Source organism: Ylistrum balloti, unplaced genomic scaffold (assembly GCF_031769215.1).
Source record: "Ylistrum balloti isolate Yb309-2 unplaced genomic scaffold, AGI_CSIRO_Ybal_v1 Utg369762, whole genome shotgun sequence".
In the NCBI taxonomy this organism is placed as follows: domain Eukaryota; kingdom Metazoa; phylum Mollusca; class Bivalvia; order Pectinida; family Pectinidae; genus Ylistrum; species Ylistrum balloti.
The window spans coordinates 843,384-867,618 of record NW_026781960.1 but is presented as its reverse complement, the minus strand read 5'-3'; the positions used below and the strand labels follow the sequence as shown (position 1 = coordinate 867,618).

At 39.1% G+C, this 24,235-nt stretch overlaps 2 protein-coding genes across 2 annotated transcripts; one reads left to right on the top strand and one right to left on the bottom strand.

Moving 5' to 3' along the window:
• The first annotated feature begins 184 nt into the window (after positions 1-184).
• Positions 185-18,954, top strand: LOC132543682 (eIF5-mimic protein 2-like). The gene is made up of 14 exons (XM_060207198.1): positions 185-262; positions 1,075-1,142; positions 2,950-3,032; positions 3,886-3,979; positions 4,746-4,861; positions 5,010-5,075; positions 5,870-6,005; positions 8,831-8,940; positions 13,144-13,230; positions 13,584-13,667; positions 14,147-14,212; positions 14,572-14,791; positions 15,682-15,804; positions 16,940-18,954. Exons 2-14 carry the CDS (start codon positions 1,082-1,084, stop codon positions 16,960-16,962), a joined length of 1,269 nt encoding a protein of 422 aa, XP_060063181.1. The 5' UTR covers positions 185-262; positions 1,075-1,081; the 3' UTR covers positions 16,963-18,954.
• Positions 18,955-19,947: 993 nt separating this feature from the next.
• LOC132543711 (proline-rich protein 36-like) lies at positions 19,948-22,296 on the bottom strand. Its single transcript, XM_060207230.1, has one exon. The coding sequence runs from the start codon at positions 22,294-22,296 to the stop codon at positions 19,948-19,950; it is 2,349 nt and encodes a 782-aa protein (XP_060063213.1).
• Positions 22,297-24,235: the final 1,939 nt, after the last annotated feature.

The window sequence follows — 24,235 nt, the reverse complement described above, 5'->3', positions numbered from 1 at the left end:
ACGTTCCGATTTGGTAAATGCAGAAACGTTCCGAACGGACGGTTTTAATCATTGCACTGTAAGAGCTTGACAATGTAGCAGCTCAGTACATTGCTTACAAATGTTTTGTTGGCCATTTTGAGATCCCGTTTCCGTGCACATGACGAGAGTTTATAACGCGAATGCTATATATCTAAAAATAGATTTCAATTCTTTTCTTTCAAGGCGACATAGTAGAAGGAAGTTGGAAGGTAACTGCGGAAAACCGGACCTATATTTACTGGTAAAGACCAATTTGATATTGCAATATTATGTTAACTACCTCGTACAGTAGTGCGCTAACAAATATATATATAAATATTCATATGATTTAAAATTTTGATCTTAGTCAGCATGGTTCTGATTATCACGTGTTAAAACCCACGCATCCATACCGTATTAACTTTCAACGAATTTTGTTTGATACTTAGCTATCAAAAACGCTTGAATTCGGCTTATTTATATTTGTTTTTGTCGCCTTTATCATTATATTCTGTTTATAATTGACATGTTCTAGACTGTGTACATGTTTCCTGGAACTCTTTCTCAGGTACATTTCACAACACAAAGATGACTCATGTTACAATTACTGAAGTGTATACCCTGAAGACAATTGTAAAAATAAGGCTTTGCTTTCCTGTTGGAATTGAAAATAGTTTATATTTCGAACTTGAACCCCATGCGCCAATTTGCTGTACTGGGGCTGAGACTGAAAACTGTTACGTTCTTCAGTATTATTGTTGTAATGTGTTGGCATCCGTATGTTCAAATTTACAACAGTTTTTCATTCTTCCATGTTTAAGAGCATTGCACAACAATTCACTGCTTCTGTTTATAGTAAGTCTTGGAGAAACTGTCTTAGATCTGTGTATGGCCTGCAATCAATTTTAAGCTCAGAAGAGCTGGATGTTCTCATTGATTATTATTAGATAACTAATAAATAAGTAATATTGAAATGCAATTTGTCAGGCAACTATAAGGTCTGTGCTAAGAATATGAGTGTCAGTGTTTTTGTTATTAATAGGAATTTGATTATTAACTATTTTCTCATTTCAGAATTTTTATGAGTCAGAAGGCAGAAAAACCCTCACTGTCAGGCCAACGTCTGAAAACGCGGAAAAGGGGTAAGTCCAAGGGAGACTAAACATGAAAATCAGAAGTCTGTTTGTTTAGTATTTGTCTGAACCAATTATATGTAACTATATGGTTGGAGCCTGGTGTTCCATAATTAACAGTAAACCATTTATCAGGACCCAGGAGCCCTGGCAAATATCCAGTTAAGGTCATAATGTAGATGATAAAATAGTTACTAGAGTGTACGTGATACCTGCTTGACCTTGTAACAAATTCATGTGGAAAATAGTCTGAGAAATTAATTTTACAATGTAACATTGATTAGATGGTTTCCAATCAGGGCCAATCATTTAACCATATTATTCTCAAAAAAGCATTTCACTTGCTGAAAACTTCAGAGATTTTGAGAATGTGGGCCCTCCTCCAAAAACGGTGATGCTGGGCAAATGGGAAGTAGGTACAAAGTTTATACAATGTTATGCAAAATAGGAACAGATCCAGACCAAATTTTCAGATTTAGATCTACAATTATTGCTGAAATATTTATTTTACAGTGAAAACAGTATTTCAAATACCATGGACCATTATATTTAGATTAAAAAACTTCCTGAAAGATGTTGTTTCATTTCTCTATTTTTACATATTTTTTGGTTATCTCTGACAAAGTTTGAATGAGATGCACATGTTGACCTCAGCTGTCCCCTGGTAGGCAGGGCCAAAATAGGTCAAATTGACAGAAATTTCAAAATATTATTCTCAATATCCAGATAATGTAGAACCAAATACTCTTCATGGATAGAAAGTGTCTTACAGTGCTTTCTTAAAATTCTGAATTTCATGACACCAGGTTCTTGCATTTCCTTATGGAGAGGGGGTAAAGCTTAATATACATACATAAGAATATAACATTTTTGAACATAGTTTGTTTCTTTTCTTTCAGAAATAGATCAAATTTGGTTAGAATCATTAGTTTAAGATGACAGTTTAATTAGATGCACATACTGACAACCAATAGTCATAGATGCTAATATCTGGTACATTATATGGGTTCAATGAGAACAAAAAACTTAAATTTTATTTTCAGTAAATCCTAACTTAAAATAAAACAGCAACTTTTATTGTTTATTGTTATTTCGAAGTAAAGCATGGTTAATAACTTCAACTTATCAAAAGAACTAATTAGATATAAATTAATATCCTCTTGATCTTTATTTCTGACAAATTTTGTAACATGCACGGTAGCATGTTGAGTCAAAAATGTCATTCACACACTTTTCTCTGCCAAAAGAATTTTCAAAAAAGAATGGAGTTGTTGGAATTGCAGATTCATGAATAGAAAACATATCCAATAAATTAAACAGATCAACCATTTTAAGTCTGTCATCATAAGAGGTAAATAATAATTGTCATCACTATTTCATGAGAAGAACTAAATGTTTCTTTTTCAAATTTCATATGATGGTTCCCTTTGATTCCTAGTTGTGCCCATGTCATTTTGGGATTTATCAGAAAAACAATATCACTGATAGGCAACCATCTTGGATTTTGACTAAAAGTTCCTTATCACTGTTTCTTCATTAGAACTGGATCAATCTTCATACGTAGGTTTCTTTGTCTTTAGTAGGACTAGTTTAATTTTGAGACTGATCAGAAAAACCAAATGACTGACAGGTTGTCATCATAGATTTTGATAGTTGAATATTGTTATTTCATGAGAAGCACTGTGTGGATCATTCTCTAATCTCATATAAAGATTCCTTTCAGTCTGTAGTTGTGCCCTTTTGATTTTAAGACTGATCAGGAAAACAAATTTTTGAAAACACATTTTAACAACCCTGTCTTCATTTTTATTTGCAGATGAAAAAGAAAAATACGATCCTACATCGTTTAGGGATGCCATTGTTCTTGGTCTCAATGAAACAGGTGCAGATCTAGAGCAGGTAAGTATCAGATTGTTGACAATTGTGGCTAAAATAAAGTAATAACATAGTAATTTCCGGAAGATTTTTCAAATCAAGTCCAGAACATCCAATTCCTAAATTCTGATAAGTCCCAATATTAAGAGATATAGCGGATTCTCCAAGTTTCAGCAAGTCCCACAGGAAAAACAAGAAAGAGGATTATGATATCAGCCAAGATATAAGTGGCCTGATGAATCTTTTCAAGGCACATGTGATAATTCTCTATATTTAATTAATCCAAACTTCATTTCATGAGAGTTCAAATCTGTTAGTTTAGCATCTTAAGTTTTGTGCCGGAAATGTGTTCACATAAACTTAATGATGGTAACATTGACATACCATGGATTGGTGTTATTGTCAAGAAGACAAAACAAACACAATTCATGGTAAATCTTGTTGAATTATTTCCTTATTGTATTTTTTGAGAAAATCTTTTTTGTTTGGACATTTATCCTGATACACACAAAATGCTCAGGAAGTTTTGCCAGTAGGTCTGAAGACTGAAAGGGTCAATCTATTGTTTAGGAGTCATGAGGTTTGAAAAGTAGAACAGTGACGATGTTAATATGTCCAGGTGTGACACTTGGCCCGTGTTCATATGTCTGTCTTTGATTACCTACGATTTACCCGTGGTTGATTTCATGATAATCGCCATAATGAAGTGATATTCATTGTTGCCATATAAGTGACATCAGATGTAAGATTACATATCATATTTAGAAATAAAAAATTGATGTTTCAAGAAAACATGATATTTTACAAAATACTATAATTTGTAAAGTTATTAACTAACATTCTTAAAGATTTAGGCTGATGTTGAATGTCATTGAAGGTTTCAAAGTATTTGGACATCACTGGAGCGAAATTAAACTACAGACGGTATGCAGAGGAGCTTTTTGACATTCTGTTTGCTGGAGGACTCTTAGGTGAGATATTATCCACTGATACGGCAATTAATTACTACATTATTTCATGTCCAGATTTCTTAACTTCTATACCAAACTTTCGATTTTGTACCCATATATCAATTTGTGACTGAGAAATATTATCTTCTCATCAACAATCTGGTGAGAAGTTTTTAGGCCATCTTTGTCTATTGGCTATTCCTATTGCCCTACATTCATGGTCTGTCATACATCATCCATCTTTAAACAGATGTTATAACAGCTGTTTCATGAGAAGTGTTGCATGAATACTCCTCAAACTTAATACGAAGTTTCCCCTTGATTATTTTATTTTGATTTTTAGACTAATTAGAAAAGGAAAATGGCTGACAGGTCACAATCTTGGATTTTGATAATGACAATTTGTTATGGCTATTTCTTATGAAATTGCTTATACATGTTCCCCATGGTCCCTTGTTATGCTTTTTTGGTTTTCAAACTTCAAAAAGAAAACAATGATGTTTGTTATGGCAATTTCTCAAGAAGATCTGAATGGGACTTTCAAACATTTCGTGTCTAGATTCCCCTTGGTCCCTAGTTGTAAACTAAAATTTAATGAAAATATGTTTGGTGTTTTACCGAGTATAAGCCAGTGGGGCTATTGGACTTCATGGTGACAAAAATGAGAACTTGGTAGATAAATATGTTGTGTATCAATGTAGTGGCTCAGTAGATTTGATATCTTAACTGGTCATATGTTTGATCGTTGAGTTTATAGATATACATGTCACACATTTTTGTTGCACAGCCCCTGGAGGAACCATAATAGAAGATAAAGACCCGGACTCAACAAAGGCTACACGAACCAATGTTTGTGTTTTCTGTTGTGACGAAGACACCAAATCACTCAAGGCCTTCTATGAAGTAAGTGTACATGACAGAGAGACTTCAGTAGCATTTTGTAGCATTTCTCATAATTGGTTCCAATTTTGTTTCGTGAAAAATACAGACCCATTTGATCTATCATATAGATGTTTATATTAAGAGAAATTATTTCATTTCTTTAACCTAGGTTTTCAGCAAGTTACTCCGCAGGTACAAGTACCTGGAGAGATCCTTTGAAGAGACTCTCAAGAAGGTAAGTCTGCAGGTGTCTGACTTTCGGAGAGAAATGTATGAGCATGACTTCTGTGGAAGGAAAGAGTTTAATATAAGTACAGATAGAAGTTATGATAAATTTGTGGTATACTATCACTTCAAACAATTTAAAAAGAAAGTGATATTCTAAGATTCTGTATTGAAACAATCTAATGGTATCCCCACATGTAACAGTACAATAAGGCTATGTCATAGCCAGTAATGTATAATGAAGCTAAGCCAGAGCTGTAATTAGTGGTGGGACATTGATTAGATACAATTGCTTATCTAATTGTGTAACCTCATCTGATGCAATAGTCAATTTCAATTTTTCATAATCAACCGTTGGTAATTGTTTGTGTTTTAGCCAAAAACAATTCATATTATGCATGATAAAGATGCCAATTGCTAATGTTATCATTCTTTTTTATAAGAAGTAAGTGAGGTGTTTATGTCAAAGTGACAAAAAAGAAAATATTATTGCCATAGAGAATGCATTTACTTTCTAGGAGTATGGAACGCACATCCAGCCAATCATGCAATTGATTTCTCATCACTTGCTGTAATGTATTATAATGAAGCCACGTCATGGCCAACACTGTTCACTTGGGTAGTGTTATGGGTAGAACTGTAGAATGAAAACAAGTGATTTATGGCCATGCATCTAGATACTTTTACAATAAGTAGCATACCTTCTCTGAAATAATGAAAATGATAAAGAAATGGCAGGTTCAATGTCTCCATAGTGATTTAAATCTTCACTGTGGTATACCTGGATTTATTTTGCTTTGGCAGATTTTGATGTTCACAAGAGGATTCAAAAATGAAGAAAAGACAAAATTGGCAAAGATCACAGGCATCATACTGGCAAATGGTTTCTGCACACCAAAATGCTTACAGGGACTGTTTGAAGATAATTTGGTTAAGGAAGGTGAGATCTCATATCAAGGATTTGCTCTAGTGAAAAGTAAAAATTTTCTGATGGCTGATTTTCTAACGAAACATGGTTGATTTAGTTCAACCATCAATTTGAAAAAAAATTCCAGTACATTTGATACATAGTAGACTTAGAAAGTTTGACACCTGTATCCTCCAGTACACTTGATATATAGTAGACTTAGAAGGTTTTACACCTGTATCCTCCAGTACACCTGATAGATAGTAGACATAGAAAGTTTGACACCTGTATCTTCCAGTACACTTGATATATAGTAGACTTAGAAGGTTTTACATCTGTATCCTCCAGTACACTCGATACATAGTAGACTTAGAAGGTTTGACACCTGTATCCTCCAGTACACCTGATAGATAGTAGACTTAGAAATTTTGACACCTGCAGTACACCAGATACATAGTAGACTTAGAAGGTTTGACACCTGTATTTGTTTGCAACAACCTATTTTGTGTTATAATGTATGGTAATATTGGTGAGATCTTTGATTTGATGCAGGAGTTAAGATAAGTATCTTCTGTATAACATAGGTATTCCGTCTTTTGCTGCTGCCACGGGCTACCATTTTGGTGATGCCTTGATCTTGTCACGTTTTCCTGCTGTCTGCTAGCTTAGTTTTTATTACATTTGTTGTCTGCCAGTCATAGGGCAGCATATGTCGCAAATATTGGTATTTTCCTTGATGAAAATGAAACAAACCATATTGTATGCTACAGAGATGATTTTAATAAATCAGAATAATTTGACAGTATTTTATTCTTAATTAATTTCTTGTTTATGTGACTTTATTTTGCTTTGCTGTTAGAGTTATCTCCCTGAGACCTCAATTCATAAACATCACCAGAGCAGATCCTTACAACCATGTTCTATTTTCTATATAGTTTTTCCACATAGTGATAATGCATGTAAGAAATCAGGAATTTCTCTAATTGAATCATTTATTACGTAAACCTCAGAACTGACAAACCTCTTAGAGCAGGCCAGGAGAATTTACGATGATGGTCTTCTGAGACGAGCCTTAGTGTGATCTATTGGGATCACCTGTTGTGCACTGCTATGCAGCATGCATTGTTAGTTATTACAATTGAAAGTATTTTTCTTTTTCTGAATAACCCTGCTTCAATATTTTACTGAAAATTTACAAAATTTTCAAAAATAAACAATGGCCAAAAGGTGAACCAAAGTTGTGGATTACTTGATCCTTACACTCCAGGGGCCAAAGGGAACAGGACCAGTTCAAGCTGATTCAAATTCTGTTTTTGGATTAGAGGTTTTTCATGTGCTTTACCAAAATTGTGAATTGCATTTCCCTTTGGACCGAGGCATACAGTTTACTATAGTGTAGGAAAATTAGATTATATTCCTTTAGTAGTATCTATTATAAATGTAATTAAGCTGAGTAGTATCTGTTATAAATATAATTAAGCTGAGTAGTATCTATTATGATTGTAATTAAGTGGAGTAGTATCTATTATAAATGTAATTAAGCTGAGTAGTATCTATTATAATTGTAATTAAGCGGAGTAGTATCTATTATAATTGTAATTAAGTGGAGTAGTATCTATTATAAATGTAATTAAGCTGAGTAGTATCTATTATAATTGTAATTAAGTGGAGTAGTATCTATTATAAATGTAATTAAGCTGAGTAGTATCTATTATAATTGTAATTAAGTGGAGTAGTATCTATTATAATTGTAATTAAGTGGAGTAGTATCTATTATAATTGTAATTAAGTGGAGTAGTATCTATTATAATTGTAATTAAGTGGAGTAGTATCTATTATAATTGTAATTAAGTGGAGTAGTATCTATTATAATTGTAATTAAGTGGAGTAGTATCTATTATAATTGTAATTAAGTGGAGTAGTATCTATTATAATTGTAATTAAGTGGAGTAGTATCTATTATAAATGTAATTAAGCTGAGTAGTATCTATTATAATTGTAATTAAGTGGAGTAGTATCTATTATAATTGTAATTAAGTGGAGTAGTATCTATTATAATTGTAATTAAGTGGAGTAGTATCTATTATAATTGTAATTAAGCTGAGTAGTATCTATTATAATTGTAATTAAGTGGAGTAGTATCTATTATAATTGTAATTAAGCTGAGTAGTATCTATTATAAATGTAATTCAGCTGAATAGTATCTATTAAGAAACACTTCGTGGGGATATCAGAGTAAATAGGTTTTGATAAAAGTGGTTTATACTGAAAAACAAACCAATGTTAAACCACAAGGCCAACATGGAAAAACCATATAAACAAGCTGCGTACTTGGCACAGAGTGTTTACAGGTTAACTGCGATGTCGAGCATGCTGTTACTTTGTGTGAAGTTATATCACAGGTAGAATGTGGGTGTGTAATCGTTTGACAACACTTGTAAACGGATGCATGTTCAGACCAAATCTTCTGGTCCATTACACAACACTTGTTGAGAAGAATAGGTGTAAACTGTTCCTAGGCTTTAGACATGAATTCACCACCAAACTTGTGATTTAAGGGATGCTTAGTGGTGAACATCGCTTGAAGAATTTTTTTATTGGGATCCACATATTTAGAGATCCATTCCCAAAGCTTAATTTTACCCTCCAGTTCTGTAATGTCAGGTGATCTCTGTAAGGAAAGAAAACAGTTGTAATATTTAATTTATTGTTGAAAAGCTAAAGAGACCTATGATTTTTCTGTGTGAAATCTTGAGAATCTTACAAAATCTGATTGACATATGTATCGTAATATATATATCTACAGATATAGAAATGTTTCACACACTTTCATTGATTCCACTTTTTTTCCTGTACAGGAATATCATTGGAATTCTCCACCTTGATGTTTAGAACATGGCTTGAAGAGAAAGACGTCAATGCGGTCTTTGCCGCTCTAAAAAAGTCGCAAATGGACCTAAGGTTGCTGGTAAGTATTTATTAGAGAAGAGAATTCCTTTGACAAGGTCCCAAGTCAAAACAAAATAAAATAGTAAATAACTTATCATATATGAAGCTCTATTAGAATGTTCTGGTATCTGCCTATGATACCTCTACCAATATATCTACCAACCAGTGCCATACACAGGACATTGGACTCCTCTAAAGACATATCTACCAACCAGTGCCATACACAGGGCATTGGACTCCTCTACAGACATATCTACCAACCAGCACCACACACAGGATATTGGACTCCTCTAAAGACATATCTACCAACCAGCACCACACACAGGATATTGGACTCCTCTACCGACATATCTACCAACCAGTGCCATACACAGGGCATTGGACTCCTCTACAGACATATCTACCAACCAGCACCACACACAGGACTTTGGACTCCTCTACCGACATATCTACCAACCAGCACCACACACAGGACTTTGGACTCCTCTACCGACATATCTACCAACCAGTACCACACACAGGACATTGGACTCTTTTACCGACATATCTACCAACCAGTACCACACACAGGACTTTGGCCTCCTCTACCGACATCTACCAACCAGCAGCATCACACACAGGACATTGGACACCTCTACCGACATATCTACCAACCAGTACCACACACAGGACTTTGGACTCCTCTACCGACATATCTACCAACCAGCACCACACACAGGACATTGGACTCCTCTACCGACATATCTACCAACCAGCACCACTCACAGGACTTTGGACTCCTCTACCGACATATCTACCAACCAGCAGCATCACACACAGGACATTGGACTCCTCTACCGACATATCTACCAACCAGCACCACACACAGGACTTTGGACTCCTCTACCGACATATCTACCAACCAGCACCACACACAGGACTTTGGACTCCTCTACCGACATATCTACCAACCAGCACCACACACAGGACTTTGGACTCCTCTACCGACATATCTACCAACCAGCAGCACCACACACAGGACTTTGGACTCCTCTACCGACATATCTACCAACCAGCACCACACACAGGACTTTGGACTCCTCTACTGACATATCTACCAACCAGCAGCATCACACACAGGACATTGGACTCCTCTACCGACATATCTACCAACCAGCACCACACACAGGACATTGGACTCCTCTACCGACATATCTACCAACCAGCAGCACCACACACAGGACTTTGGACTCCTCTACCGACATATCTACCAACCAGCACCACACACAGGACTTTGGACTCCTCTACTGACATATCTACCAACCAGCACCACACACAGGACATTGGACTCCTCTACCGACATATCTACCAACCAGCAGCACCACACACAGGACTTTGGCCTCCTCTACCGACATATCTACCAACCAGCACCACACACAGGACTTTGGCCTCCTCTACCGACATATCTACCAACAACCAGCAGCACCACACACAGGACATTGGACTCCTCTACTGACATAACTACCAACCAGCACCACACACAGGACATTGGACTCCTCTACCGACATATCTACCAACAACCAGCACCACCACACACAGGACATTGGACTCCTCTACCGACATATCTACCAACCAGCAGCATCACACACAGGACATTGGACTCCTCTACCGACATATCTACCAACCAGCACCACACACAGGACTTTGGACTCCTCTACTGACATATCTACCAACCAGCAGCATCACACACAGGACATTGGACTCCTCTACCGACATATCTACCAACCAGCACCACACAAAGGATATTGGACTCCTCTACCGACATATCTACCAACCAGCACCACACACAGGACATTGGACTCCTCTACCGACATATCTACCAACCAGCACCACACACAGGACTTTGGCCTCCTCTACCGACATATCTACCAACCAGCAGCACCACACACAGGACATTGGACTCCTCTACCGACATATCTACCAACCAGCACCACACACAGGACTTTGGACTCCTCTACTGACATATCTACCAACCAGCAGCATCACACACAGGACATTGGACTCCTCTACCGACATATCTACCAACCAGCACCACACAAAGGATATTGGACTCCTCTACCGACATATCTACCAACCAGCACCACACACAGGACATTGGACTCCTCTACCGACATATCTACCAACCAGCACCACACACAGGACTTTGGCCTCCTCTACCGACATATCTACCAACCATCAGCACCACACACAGGACTTTGGCCTCCTCTACCGACATATCTACCAACCAGCACCACACACAGGACATTGGACTCCTCTACTGACATAACTACCAACCAGCACCACACACAGGACATTGGACTCCTCTACCGACATATCTACCAACAACCAGCAGCACCACACACAGGACATTGGACTCCTCTACTGACATAACTACCAACCAGCACCACACACAGGACATTGGACTCCTCTACCGACATATCTACCAACAACCAGCACCACCACACACAGGACATTGGACTCCTCTACCGACATATCTACCAACCAGCAGCATCACACACAGGACATTGGACTCCTCTACCGACATATCTACCAACCAGCACCACACAAAGGATATTGGACTCTCTCTACCGACATATCTACCAACCAGCACCACACACAGGACATTGGACTCCTCTACCGACATATCTACCAACAACCAGCACCTCCACACACAGGACATTGGACTCCTCTACCGACATATCTACCAACAACCAGCATCACACACAGGACTTTGGACTCCTCTACCGACATATCTACCAACCAGCACCACACACAGGACTTTGGACTCCTCTACTGACATAACTACCAACCAGCACCACACACAGGACTTTGGCCTCCTCTACCGACATATCTACCAACCAGCACCACACAAAGGATATTGGACTCTCTCTACCGACATAACTACCAACCAGCACCACACACAGGACTTTGGCCTCCTCTACCGACATATCTACCAACCAGCACCACACACAGGACTTTGGCCTCCTCTACCGACATATCTACCAACCAGCAGCACCACACACAGGACTTTGGCCTCCTCTACCGACATATCTACCAACCAGCAGCACCACACACAGGACTTTGGCCTCCTCCATCATTTATGTTATCCTTCCACTAATATAAAATAATTTTTAATATTCTCTTTTGTTTGCATAACTGGAGGTAAAACAAAATTATAACTTGTGCATTTCATGAAAATTTGTTTGTGTAATATCTGACTTGTAAATAAAGTTACACTTAACGCTCTTTGATGATCAGTATGAAGCAGTGAAAGAATAAATGTTGTGCACAAGTTGTATTCTATTCATTAAGCGAACAGATAAATAGCTTCGCTTTTCTACAGACAAATAATTACTGACCATATGCCATTGTACATCTTTGGATTCTCCAATCCCTTCCTTAGTATATATCTTAAATGCCTTCTTCATTACTGCCTTTGTTTCTAAATGAAGAGTGCAGCTGCAGATTATGTAACCGACTACCATTCGAAGTCGAGTTTCAGATTTTGTAACAGTCTACCATTTAAAGCAGAGTTTCAGAGTTTGTAACAGGCTATCATGAAAAGTGTAGTTTCAGATTTTGTAACAGACTACCATTGAGAATGGAGTTTCAGATTTTGTAACAGACTACCATTGAGAATGGAGTTTCAGATTTTGTAACAGACTACCATTGAGAATGGAGTTTCAGATTTTGTAACGGACTACCATTGAGAATGGAGTTTCAGATTTTGTAACAGACTACCATTGAGAATGTGGTTTCAGATTTTGTAACAGACTACCATTGAGAATGGAGTTTCAGATTTTGTAACAGACTACCATTGAGAATGTAGTTTCAGATTTTGTAACAGACTACCATTGAGAATGTAGTTTCAGATTTTGTAACAGACTACCATTGAGAATGGAGTTTCAGATTTTGTAACAGACTACCATTGAGAATGGAGTTTCAGATTTTGTAACAGACTACCATTGAGAATGGAGTTTCAGATTTTTGTAACAGACTACCATTGAGAATGGAGTTTCAGATTTTGTAACAGACTACCATTGAGAATGGAGTTTCAGATTTTGTAACAGACTACCATTGAGAATGGAGTTTCAGATTTTGTAACAGACTACCATTGAGAATGGAGTTTCAGATTTTGTAACAGACTACCATTAAAGGCGGAGTTTCAGATTTTGTAATGGACTTGTCTACATTTATTAAACAGGAGTTTTACCCACTGAACAAGAGAAGCTATGATGCGTTTGTTGCACACTTTGAGAAGGAAGGCTTACCCCAAATGGCAAACATTCTGGTAAGGTTTTTGACTCTGGATTTTGATTTTGACAAAGAATTTGTTTCACTGAATTTTGAAAATATTTGAATCAGTTTAAACTCTTACCAAGATGTTGCAGCACAACATGCACATAAAAAAATAACTTCTGAATAATGAATGTGAGTGTGTCAATAGTAAAATATTGAAACATCTTCAGATTAATTACACTGATCAGTGAAATGAATGCATTTATTGGATTTTTGGGAAAACAGGCTGACGAGAGTAATATGTGAAAATATGTTCGATATTTAATTTTGTTGCTTTGAAAACTGACTGTAAGTTGGAAGAAGTGTTCAGTCACAAAAATAAAAACGTGATTTCTATTTTTATAGAGAGCTCAGAAGAATCAGGAAAACAGAAAGTATTTACAGAAAGAACTCGGAGAGATGGTGAAGTCTGAGGAATCTCCTAATGAGGTTTGTGTTTAGCAGTGTTCGGACAAAGGTGTTTGGTCATACTAAGGGGGCATGCAGTGTACCAAATTCAGGGCCATCAACCCCTCAGGTACAGAATTATTGCCCTTTGCTGAATTTTTTGTGTCCTGAGCTTTGCTTGCATTTAAACTAGGATAATGAAACTTTGTGTATACATTGATCATACTATGACAATGTGCAATGTACCAAATTCAGGACCTGCAACCCCTTAATTACAGAGTTATTGCCCTTTGTTTTAAATATGCTTCCAGAGTTGAATTGCTTGCATTTAAACTGGGATAATGAAACTTGGTGTATACTTTGATCATATAAAGCATCATTATGCCTCAACTAAAGCACATTAAATAGTATTCTGTTCAGCCTGTATAAATTCATGAAGTACAAAGATCAGATCTTTTAAGTCATATTATCCACAAGCAGAAATTGACAGGATGTTAAATGAATTTTAATTTTATTTGCAGATAAAAGCTTTCCTCTTGGAACAGATGCAGAAAAATGGCCTAGGCGAACAAGAAACTACCATTCTGGTATGTAGCTATTTATATCTTTGGTTTTCCTTTGAAGGGAAACTGGAAGACAAAATAGAGGCTTTTAAATAGGATATTGATGCGAAAAAAACTCCAATTTTATAAAATATCTAATAAGAGGAAGAATATGTAGCACTGATTCATACAAGTAGTTGGTAACTCACAATTGAATTTCTTTTTGTTGGTGGTCCTCCTGTTTCTCTATCAATTCTGCTGACCCTATCAGAACTTTGTGATGAGCTAGTATGGTGCACTGTCACCATGGCCACATTTTGAGATTGTGTATTCAGGTTAGACTTCAAAACCTCCGAACGTATTGGTGTCAACTTCTTATTTGGGTTTTGTACTTATTCTACAAGGTCTGGAATACGATAATGGATTGTGTAGAGTGGAACAAGAAAGAGGAACTAGTGGCTGAACAAGCTCTACGCCACCTCAAAGCCAACGGACAACTTCTGTCAGCCATTGCCAAGACACCCAAGTCAGAACTTGCTCTGCTTGTAAAAATCCAGGAGTATTGCTATGACAACATGGCCTTCATGAAGGTGTTCCAGAAGATTGTTGTTATCTTGTACAAAAGTAAGTCCAATTCTTCAATTCCTTTTAATATATGCACGGCGTGTCTGTCTGTCTGTCCGTCCTTCCACAATTGCATTCCGCTCATTATCTCAAGAACAACATCACCGGCGATCACCATTTTCGCTTGGCATGTTGGGTCTATGGACCTACACAACCCTATTGTTTTTTGTCATTGCCCGATATCCAATATGGCGGTTAGGGCCGCCATCTTGAATTTGCATTCCTCTCATTATCTCAAGAACAACATCATCAGCAATCACCATTTTCACTGGGCATTTTGGGCCCATGGACCTACACAGCCTATTGAGGTTCTTCACAATCTCAGCCCTGCACCCAACTATATAATAAGGCTGTGGGGTATTGCCCGCGTTTGCGGAGCTATTTTTTAAATTCATATTAATTGCTCAGCCAAAGAAAAGGCTTTGGTAATTGCAAGTCTGTTGTTTTTGAATTGGATACGATATCCAAAACTGATTGTAGATTCTTTTTATTCCTTGTCTATTTCATTTGAAGGGGAGGGTGTGATGATGGACATATCATGTCTGTCCACTCCACTGTGGTTGTCTAGTACTGTTGGGTTGGACCCATAGATAATTACCTTTCTTAAATGTATATATATGATGCTACCTATTCGACCAAGCTTCATTTCCTTGATCGATGGTTAAATAGTAAGGTGAGACCTATCTGGTTTTTCCTTGGGTGCTCCATCCCTTGCTTGCTTCTATCCAGGCAAAACAAGGGTGGTAAGTGTAATTAGATACAATTTGTTTCATTTATTGTAATTAAGTTTATTTCTTAGATAAAATAAAAAGCAGCTGTAGCTCTGTTGGTGATTTGATGTAATATATGCCGTGCCCAAGTCAGCTGATATCTTAGTGTTTTATCTACAGTGGATGTCCTGAGTGAGGATGTAATACTGAAGTGGTACAAGGAGGCTCACTCCACCAAAGGAAAATCGGTCTTCCTGGAACAGATGGCCAAGTTTGTAGAGTGGCTGGAGAATGCAGAGGAAGGTAGGTCTATATTATGGCAGAACATAGTTGACTACAGAGCTGGTTGAAATACTTCAAGCTGTTCTAGTAAAACACCTATCTCACCCCAGAACTCCACATTTTTTAGGGGTATCAGCCATAGAATTAAATTCATATTTTGCTTAGAAGGCAGAAAACTAAACCATGGTTAGAAGCCATTTATTTTGGGAGTCACTCTATAATTCTTGTATATTTCATATGGCTGTTTACTGTTGACTTAATTTTATCATCAGAATGATCTTAATTCATCAAAACTATAGAACATTCATTTGCAATCTGACATTGCATAGCATGGCTGTTCTCAATCTTGCATATTCCTTCCTTAGCAGCTGCTGTCAGTCAGTAAATAGGCTCCTATTCAGCGCTAGTCACCCTTTAGCTGTTAAGAAGTAGGACAGGTGAAAAACATACACTTTACTTGTCAATATCTCAGCATTGGTGCATCCGATTTTGAAGCGGTTTGCAACCTTTTTGATTTGCGATCATAAACAATAATACCATATTCATTTTTATTTTCACTCATACTTAAACATTCTTTTATGATGGCCTTCGCATATTTTCGGAATGAAACAATTTTATTTCAGATGTCCAAAACAGTTGATGTAGAAGTTGGTAGGCATTTAACAGATGCTCTATTAAAGGGTTTTTTGTACTCTCTCATAGTAAAGGGGGTATATTGTTATCACTATATAGTTATAGTGTGTATGTCCGTTTGTCTATCTGTCCATCTGTAGCATAAGGCTTGTGTACAAATATCCCATGAACCTCTCTACATATGTAGTTCATATTTATACCTAGGATAACTCCATGATATTCTACACCTGATAAGGTATGGGTGGTCATTAGTCAGCATTATAGTGTCAAAGGTCTCAACTGACCGCTTCACTTCAGAGGATTAAAAGATAAGATGATGGGGTCTTTCCCCCCTGCGTTAGATTTACAAGAGATTTATGCTTTAAAGCTCATTACTGTGTATCATGTCAACATAATGACTCATCATAGATGTCCAGTAGACTGTCCATTGAACATTTATCTATCAAGTGTCAGCATCTCTTCAACTATAAATCACAGTCTGTGGTTGACTTATGGTTAATCTTCTATGTGTTGTGTTTTTCAGAATCTGAGGAAGATGAGGACTAGTCATGCATTTGACAATCACCAAACGATGTAGTACTGTTACTGGCACAATATTTTATCTGTAAAATCCCTTGTGTGTTTGTCAAAGCCTTCAGTTATCTCCCTTGAAAACAAAACGGTAGACATTTTGTACAGAATTGACGTTGGTAACTGTTTGACAAAGTCTAAATACAAATGTATATTAAAGAGATTTTTGCTCTGAAGTGAAATTATTTTGCCTAATACTATTGACAAAGCTCAGGGTTGAAATACAGACCATATTATCATCCTCTGACAATAAAGATGTTTTATAAGTCAATTTTTGAGTTTAATCTCAGATGATTTGCTGTAATAATTTGTCCATCTGAAAGTAGGTCAAGAACTACTTAACATGAGCGAATACAATGTGGAAGGCACTCAGATCAGTGATGAAAGATGACATGTATATATTGTACCCCAACTTTTTATGATATGTATTTTTCAGCAACATAGTAAAATTTCAAGCTATTATCATTTCCATTCTGTTTAAGAGTAACGTTATAACCAGTCCATCCAATTGAAATTTAAGCTTCATGTTGTTTACTTTAGATGTTTGCTCTGAATGTTGTGCATTTAAGACCTAATTTATTCTAATGTTGATGATCTGGTTTATCTGTCAAGCATTTACAAAATCTCTTTGTCCCAGTCAGTAACAATACAAATACTAAGGTAATTTTTGTTCATAATAAAAGTGTTGTTCTTTTGTTTTAATGTTGCCTATCAATACATTTTGTGGTTTGTGTATAAAAAGAACATCTGAACTTGTTTTGAGGAAATGGAGTCATGATCATCAGTTAAATAACTATTCTTGGATAAATGAAGAATCCAGTTTATCATTGTTCCATGTATAATGAAACTTTACTGAGAGGGTTGTATCTACTTGATCGTATCAGTTTCTCTTCACTCTTGATAGTAATAGCCTTCAGTGTTTACATTATGCTTTTGTTGTAGGAAGTATTATTTTTTTCCATTAAATTCAAAATTTGAATGCATATCATCTTCTGCCCCATCCTGATTTTTTGGTGTAATTATTGGTTTTGTACATGATAATGCAAACTATGTTGGGGTAGATGGCAGCAAGACACCAACTCAGACATTTCCAGGAAGTGTACAGTAACAAGAACGGTCTTACCAAGTTAGTTACAGTCCAAACCTGGCAATGTTTGTAATACCATTGAATGTACATTGATAATTTATTCTGATTCCTGATAGTTTTACACTAGGTTCAGTGTCTTTGTCTAAAAGTGTTCCTCCTGAAATCCTTTTTACCAATTTACATGCACAGACTTTGATAAGCTTTGAAAATGGGCATTAAAATTTGTAATTTCAGTTTCGTTGTAAAGTAGGAGTGGTCAGTCCAAAGATTCTGTATATAAAGCCAAGGACCCAGCAATAAGAAAGTGATTTGGGTTACTTGTACTTCATTTGTTGACAGCAACTACATGAACCTGCCTTTTGTAAGGATGGTCAAGTAAATAATAAACTTTAACAAAAATAAACAAGGCTGGTTTGTCTCTGTTGTGTACAGTGGAACCTCGTTAGATCAGGTAAATCAGGTAAAACAATCTCTCTCCACCCATCTCCAGGCACTTGTGTTTTGGACAGATTTTCATGCAACATTTCAGTCGTCTTTTTTCCTTTGTGAAACAGCAGCAAGACAAGAGAAGTTTGTTATGTAGGAGAATTAGATTTGTAAATCTCTGGATTAATAAGGTAGTAATATTGTGTCCTCATTTGAAAAATAAATGTTTTAGAGAAGAAAAAAAATGGCAAAAATCTGAATGATAGCTTTTGAATATTTGGCTTCACCACTTGCTGCAGACAATTAGATCTCGCTTCATGATCTCATTCGATCCAAATCCAACGTCTATGCAAGGGGAACATTAGGTACTACCATGACAAATGTATGTATGGGAGTGTATGTAATATTTTTGTAAATTTCTATGGATCCTTTCTATTAAAATATCAGTGTTAGAATTGAGAGAGTTTTTATTGTCATTTGATCAAGTACTGTTGAATGTAGGACAGACAGGTTCTGTACTGGCAAATTTTTAGTTTTATTTCACCTGAATTCAACTTCAACCAACTCTGGATGTAATCTCGATTAATTTCATTTGGAAGTCCAAACTTCAGTTGATGAAAGAATTTGAAAAAAAAAAGTGAACTGTCGACACAAATGTATGACTGCTATTGATGTTTATGGGACAATGGTAATTCGAGGTTTTCTTTTGAAGGAAGGCAATTTTTTAACCATTCCTAATTTTCTTAATTTTTTTTCACCAATTCCACAGTAAAACATACCAATTAAACTGTAATCGCTAAAGGAAGACGTAGGTATCACTTAGGTGAAAAAATAACTTACTGGCCGAAAGATTCATAAAAATCGAAACATGGCAAGTCAATTGACCAAAAAAGTTATCAAATATGTTAAATACCAAATCTAGTATGTCAGATATCTTAATCACAGGATCTTTAATTTCTGATTCTAATAAAGACCTATAATTCACGGATATCTAGTTTAGTAATGTCATGTCACTAGTTTTAAAGACACGATAATACGATAAGTGAAGACGGAAATAAAATAAAAGTAACAAAAGTTATATCAGACACGACCAGAGCCGATGTTAGCCATGTTGGGCGATGAAAATGTCCAGTTTATATTATCATAAATATGTAGGTGAAATTGACCTGTTCGGTTGATACTGGCGGATGCAGGGATGGGATTGGGCGGAAGGGAGGGGGAGTAGGACTTTGGGGCAGTGAGGACCGAGGGTGTCAGGATGTGAACTGAGGGTCGAGTTGGAAGGAAGGAGGGTGGAGAGAGGTGTGTTGATGGTCGGGAATGGGAAGCAGGTGTAGTGAGGGCCGGGGATATAAGGGTGTATAGCGAGGGTCGGAGGATGAAGAGGGGCATAGTGATGGTCGGGGGATGAGGGGAAGCATAGCGAGGGTTTTGGAATGAAGAGAGGCCTACCGAGAGTCGAGGGATGAAGGGAGGTATAGCGAGAGTCGAGGGATGAAGGGATGTATAGCGAGAGTCGAGGGATGAAGGGAGGTATAGCGAGGGTCGATGGATGAAGGGATATATAGCGAGAGTAGGGGGAATAAAGGGAGGTAAAGCGAGGGTCGAGGGATGAAGGGATGTTTAGCGAGAGTAGGGGGATGAAGGGAGGTATAGCGAGAGTAGGGAGATGAAGGGAGGTATAGCGAGGGTCGAGGGATGAAAGGAGGTTTAGCGAGAGTCGAGGGATGTATAGCGAGAGTAGGGGGATGAAGGGATGTATGGCGAGAGTAGAGGGATGAAGGAATGTATAGCGAGAGTAGGGGGATGAAGGGATGTATACCGAGAGTCGGGGGATAAAGGGAGGCATAGCGAGAGTCGAGGGATGAAAGGAGGTTTTGCGAGAGTCGAGGGATGTATAGCGAGAGTAGGGGGATGAAGGGATGTATGGCGAGAGTAGAGGGATGAAGGAATATATAGCGAGAGCAGGGGGGTGAAGGGATGTATACCGAGAGTCGGGGGATAAAGGGAGGCATAGCGAGAGTCAAGGGATGAAGGGAGGTATAGCGAGAGTAGGGGGATGAAGGGAGGTGTAGCGAGAGTCGGGGGATGAAGGGAGGTATAGCGAGAGTCGGGGATGAAGAGAGGCATAGCGAGAGTAGGGGATGAAGGGAGGTATAGTGAGAGTAGGGGGATGAAGGGAGGTAAAGCGAGAGTAGAGGGATGAAGGGATGTACAGCGAGAGTAGGGGGATAAAGGGAGGTATAGCGAGGGTCGAGGGATGAAGAGAGATATAGCGAGGGTCGAGGGATGAAAAGAGGTTTAGCGAGAGTCGAGGGGTGTATAGCGAGAGTAGGGGGATGAAGGGATGTATGGCGAGAGTAGAGGGATGAAGGAATGTATAGCGAGAGTAGGGGGATGAAGGGATGTATACCGAGAGTCGGGGGATAAAGGGAGGCATAGCGAGAGTCGAGGGATGAAAGGAGGTTTTGCGAGAGTCGAGGGATGTATAGCGAGAGTAGGGGGATGAAGGGATGTATGGCGAGAGTAAAGGGATGAAGGAATGTATAGCGAGAGTAGGGGGATGAAGGGATGTATACCGAGAGTCGGGGGATGAAGGGATTTATAGCGAGAGTCGGGGATGAAGGGAGGCATAGCGAGAGTAGGGGGATGAAGGGAGGCATAGAGAGAGTAGAGGGATGAAGGGAGGCATAGCGAGAGTCGGGGGATGAAGGGATGTACACCGAGAGTAGGGGGATGAAGAGAGGCATAGCGAGAGTAGGGGATGAAGGGAGGTAAAGCGAGAGTAGAGGGATGAAGGGATGTACACCGAGAGTAGGGGGATGAAGGGAGGTATAGCGAGAGTAGGGAGATGAAGGGAGGTATAGCGAGGGTCGAGGGATGAAGGGATGTATAGCGAGAGTTGGGGGATAAAGGGAGGCATAGCGAGGGTCGAGGGATGAAGGGAGATATAGCGAGGGTCGAGGGATGAAAGGAGGTTTAGCGAGAGTCGAGGGATGTATAGCGAGAGTAGGGGGATGAAGGGAAGTATGGCGAGAGTAGAGGGATGAAGGAATGTATAGCGAGAGTAGGGGGATGAAGGGATGTATACCGAGAGTCGGGGGATAAAGGGAGGCATAGCGAGAGTCGAGGGATGTATAGCGAGAGTAGGGGGATAAAGGGAGGTAAAGCGAGAGTCGGGGGATGAAGGGAGGCATAGCGATAGTCGGGGGATGAAGGGAGGTATAGCGAGAGTCGGGGGATGTATAGCGAGAGTAGGGGGATAAAGGGAGGTAAAGCGAGAGTCGGGGGATGAAGGGAGGCATAGCGAGAATAGAGGGATGAAGGGAGATATAGCAAGAGTAGGGGGATGAAGGGAGGTGTAGCGAGAGTCGAGGGATGAAGGGAGGTATAGCGAGAGTCGGGGGATGAAGGGAGGCATAGCGAGAGTCGGGGATGAAGGGAGGCATAGCGAGAGTCGGGGGATGAAGGGAGACATAGCGATAGTCGGGGGATGAAGGGAGGCATAGCGAGAGTAGAGGGATGAAGGGAGACATAGCAAGAGTAGAGGGATGAAGGGAGGTATAGCGAGGGTCGAGGGATGAAGGGAGGTATAGCGAGAGTAGGGGGATGAAGAGAGTCATAGCGAGAGTAGAGGGATGAAGGGAGGTATAGCGAGAGTCGGGGGATGAAGGGAGGCATAGCGATAGTAGAGGGATGAAGGGAGACATAGCGAGGGTCGACGGATGAAGGGAGGTATAGCGAGGGTCGAGGGATGAAGGGAGGTATAGCGAGAGTAGGGGGATGAAGAGAGTCATAGCGAGAGTAGAGGGATGAAGGGAGGTATAGCGAGAGTAGGGGGATGAGGGGATGCATAGCGAGGGATTGAGGGTGGTGTTGTAACAGCCGGGGTGGAAGGGAAGTGAAAAGATGTCCGTGTGTGGGAAGGAGTTTTAGTGAGAGACAGGAGTGGAAGGGAGGTGAAGTGTGGGATAGGAGTGGAAAGGAGGTGAAGTGTGGGACAGGAGTGGAAGGGAGGTGAAGTGTGAGACAGGAGTGGAAGGGAGGTGAAGTGTGGGACAAGTGTGGAAAGGAGGTGAAGTGTGGTACAGGAGTGGAAGGGAGGTGAAGTGTGGGATAGGAGTGGAAAGGAGGTGAGGGACAGGTGTGGAAAGGAGGTGAAGTGTGGGATAGGAGTGGAAGAGGTGAAGTGTGGGACAGGAGTGGAAGGGAGGTGAAGTGTGGGATAGGAGTGGAAAGGAGGTTAAGTGTGGGACAGGAGTGGAAAGGAGGTGAAGTGTGGTACAGGAGTGGAAGGGAGGTGAAGTGTGGGATAGGAGTGGAAAGGAGGTGAAGTGAGGGACAGGTGTGGAAAGGAGGTGAAGTGTGGGATAGGAGTGTAAAGGAGGTGAAGTGAGGGACAGGTGTGGAAAGGAGGTGAAGTGTGGGATAGGAGTGGAAGGGAGGTGAAGTGTGGGACAAGTGTGGAAAGGAGGTGAAGTGTGGGACAGGAGTGGAAGGGAGGTGAAGTGTGGGACAGGAGTGGAAGGGAGGTGAAGTGTGGGACAGGAGTGGAAATGAGGTGAAGTGAGGGACAGGTGTGGAAAGGAGGTGAAGTGTGGGATAGGAGTGGAAAGGAGGTGAAGTGAGGGATAGGTGTGGAAAGGAGGTGAAGTGTGGGACAGGAGTGGAAGGGAGGTGAAGTGTCTGACAGGGATGAAATAAGGATGTAGTACGGAACTGGGGTGGAAGGGAGGTGAAGTGAGGGACAGGGGTAGAAGGGAGGTGAAGTGAGGGACAGGGATGAAATAGAGATGTAGTACGGAACAAGGGTGGAGGGGAGGTTAAGAGAAGGACAGGGGTGGAAGTATAAGGTAAGTTATAGGGAGAGATAGAGAGTGTTGTGACAGCCGAGGTGAATGGGAGGAATAGTGAGGACCGGGGTGGAAGAGATTTTGTACTTTTTACTAAATAACATATCTAGAGAAGTTTTTGTTGTCTTATTTAAGTATTTATCTAGTTCAATTTCCGTTACACCCTTTTCATTAAACTAGATATCCGTGAATTATAGATGTTTATTATAATCAAAATTTAACTTGTTGACTATTTCTAATTTAACAACCTAAGATATATGATAAACTTACATATGAGATCCTTTAATGAAGATATCTGACATACTAGATTTGGTATTTAACATATTTGATAACTTTTTTGGTCAATTGACTTGCCATGTTTCGATTTTCATGAATCTTTCGGCCAGTAAGTTATTTTTTCACCTAAGTGATACCTACGTCTTCCTTTAGCGATTACAGTTTAATTGGTATGTTTTACTGTGTAATGGGTGAAAAATTAAAAGAATTGGTAAGTTAGACCAGCAGCAGGATAGTCCCATTGAACATCAATAGCAGTCATACATCTGTAGAACTGTTTACCTCCTGATAGTCCCATTAAACATCAATAGCAGTCATACATTTGTAGAACTGTTTACCTCCTGATAGCAGTCATACATTTGTAGAACTGATTACCGCCTGATGTTACAGGCTAGTCATCAGAACTCTCCCACAAAGAGAACAGGACGGTCATCACCCGGACATGCTAGTCTAGATATTTTGGCGCACACTTCACTTTTAAAGTTCATCAATAACATCGATTATAGCTCGCCAGTGTTTGTATGGTATTACACTGTGGATGAATAGATTGGTGGTACTATCTGTATAAGATTAATCAGCTACTGGGATACCCCTGTGCCGAACTAAT

Bases quoted from the DNA above. Each gene is read 5' to 3' on its own strand.
- LOC132543682 (XM_060207198.1), top strand. From the start codon at position 1,082: ATGAGTCAGAAGGCAGAAAAACCCTCACTGTCAGGCCAACGTCTGAAA. The intron at 6,006-8,830 runs GTGAGATCTCAT...TTTCCTGTACAG, and splicing joins AGATAATTTGGTTAAGGAAG to GAATATCATTGGAATTCTCC. The intron at 8,941-13,143 runs GTAAGTATTTAT...TTTATTAAACAG, and splicing joins AAATGGACCTAAGGTTGCTG to GAGTTTTACCCACTGAACAA.
- LOC132543711 (XM_060207230.1), bottom strand. From the start codon at position 22,296: ATGACTCTCTTCATCCCCCTACTCTCGCTATACCTCCCTTCATCCCTC.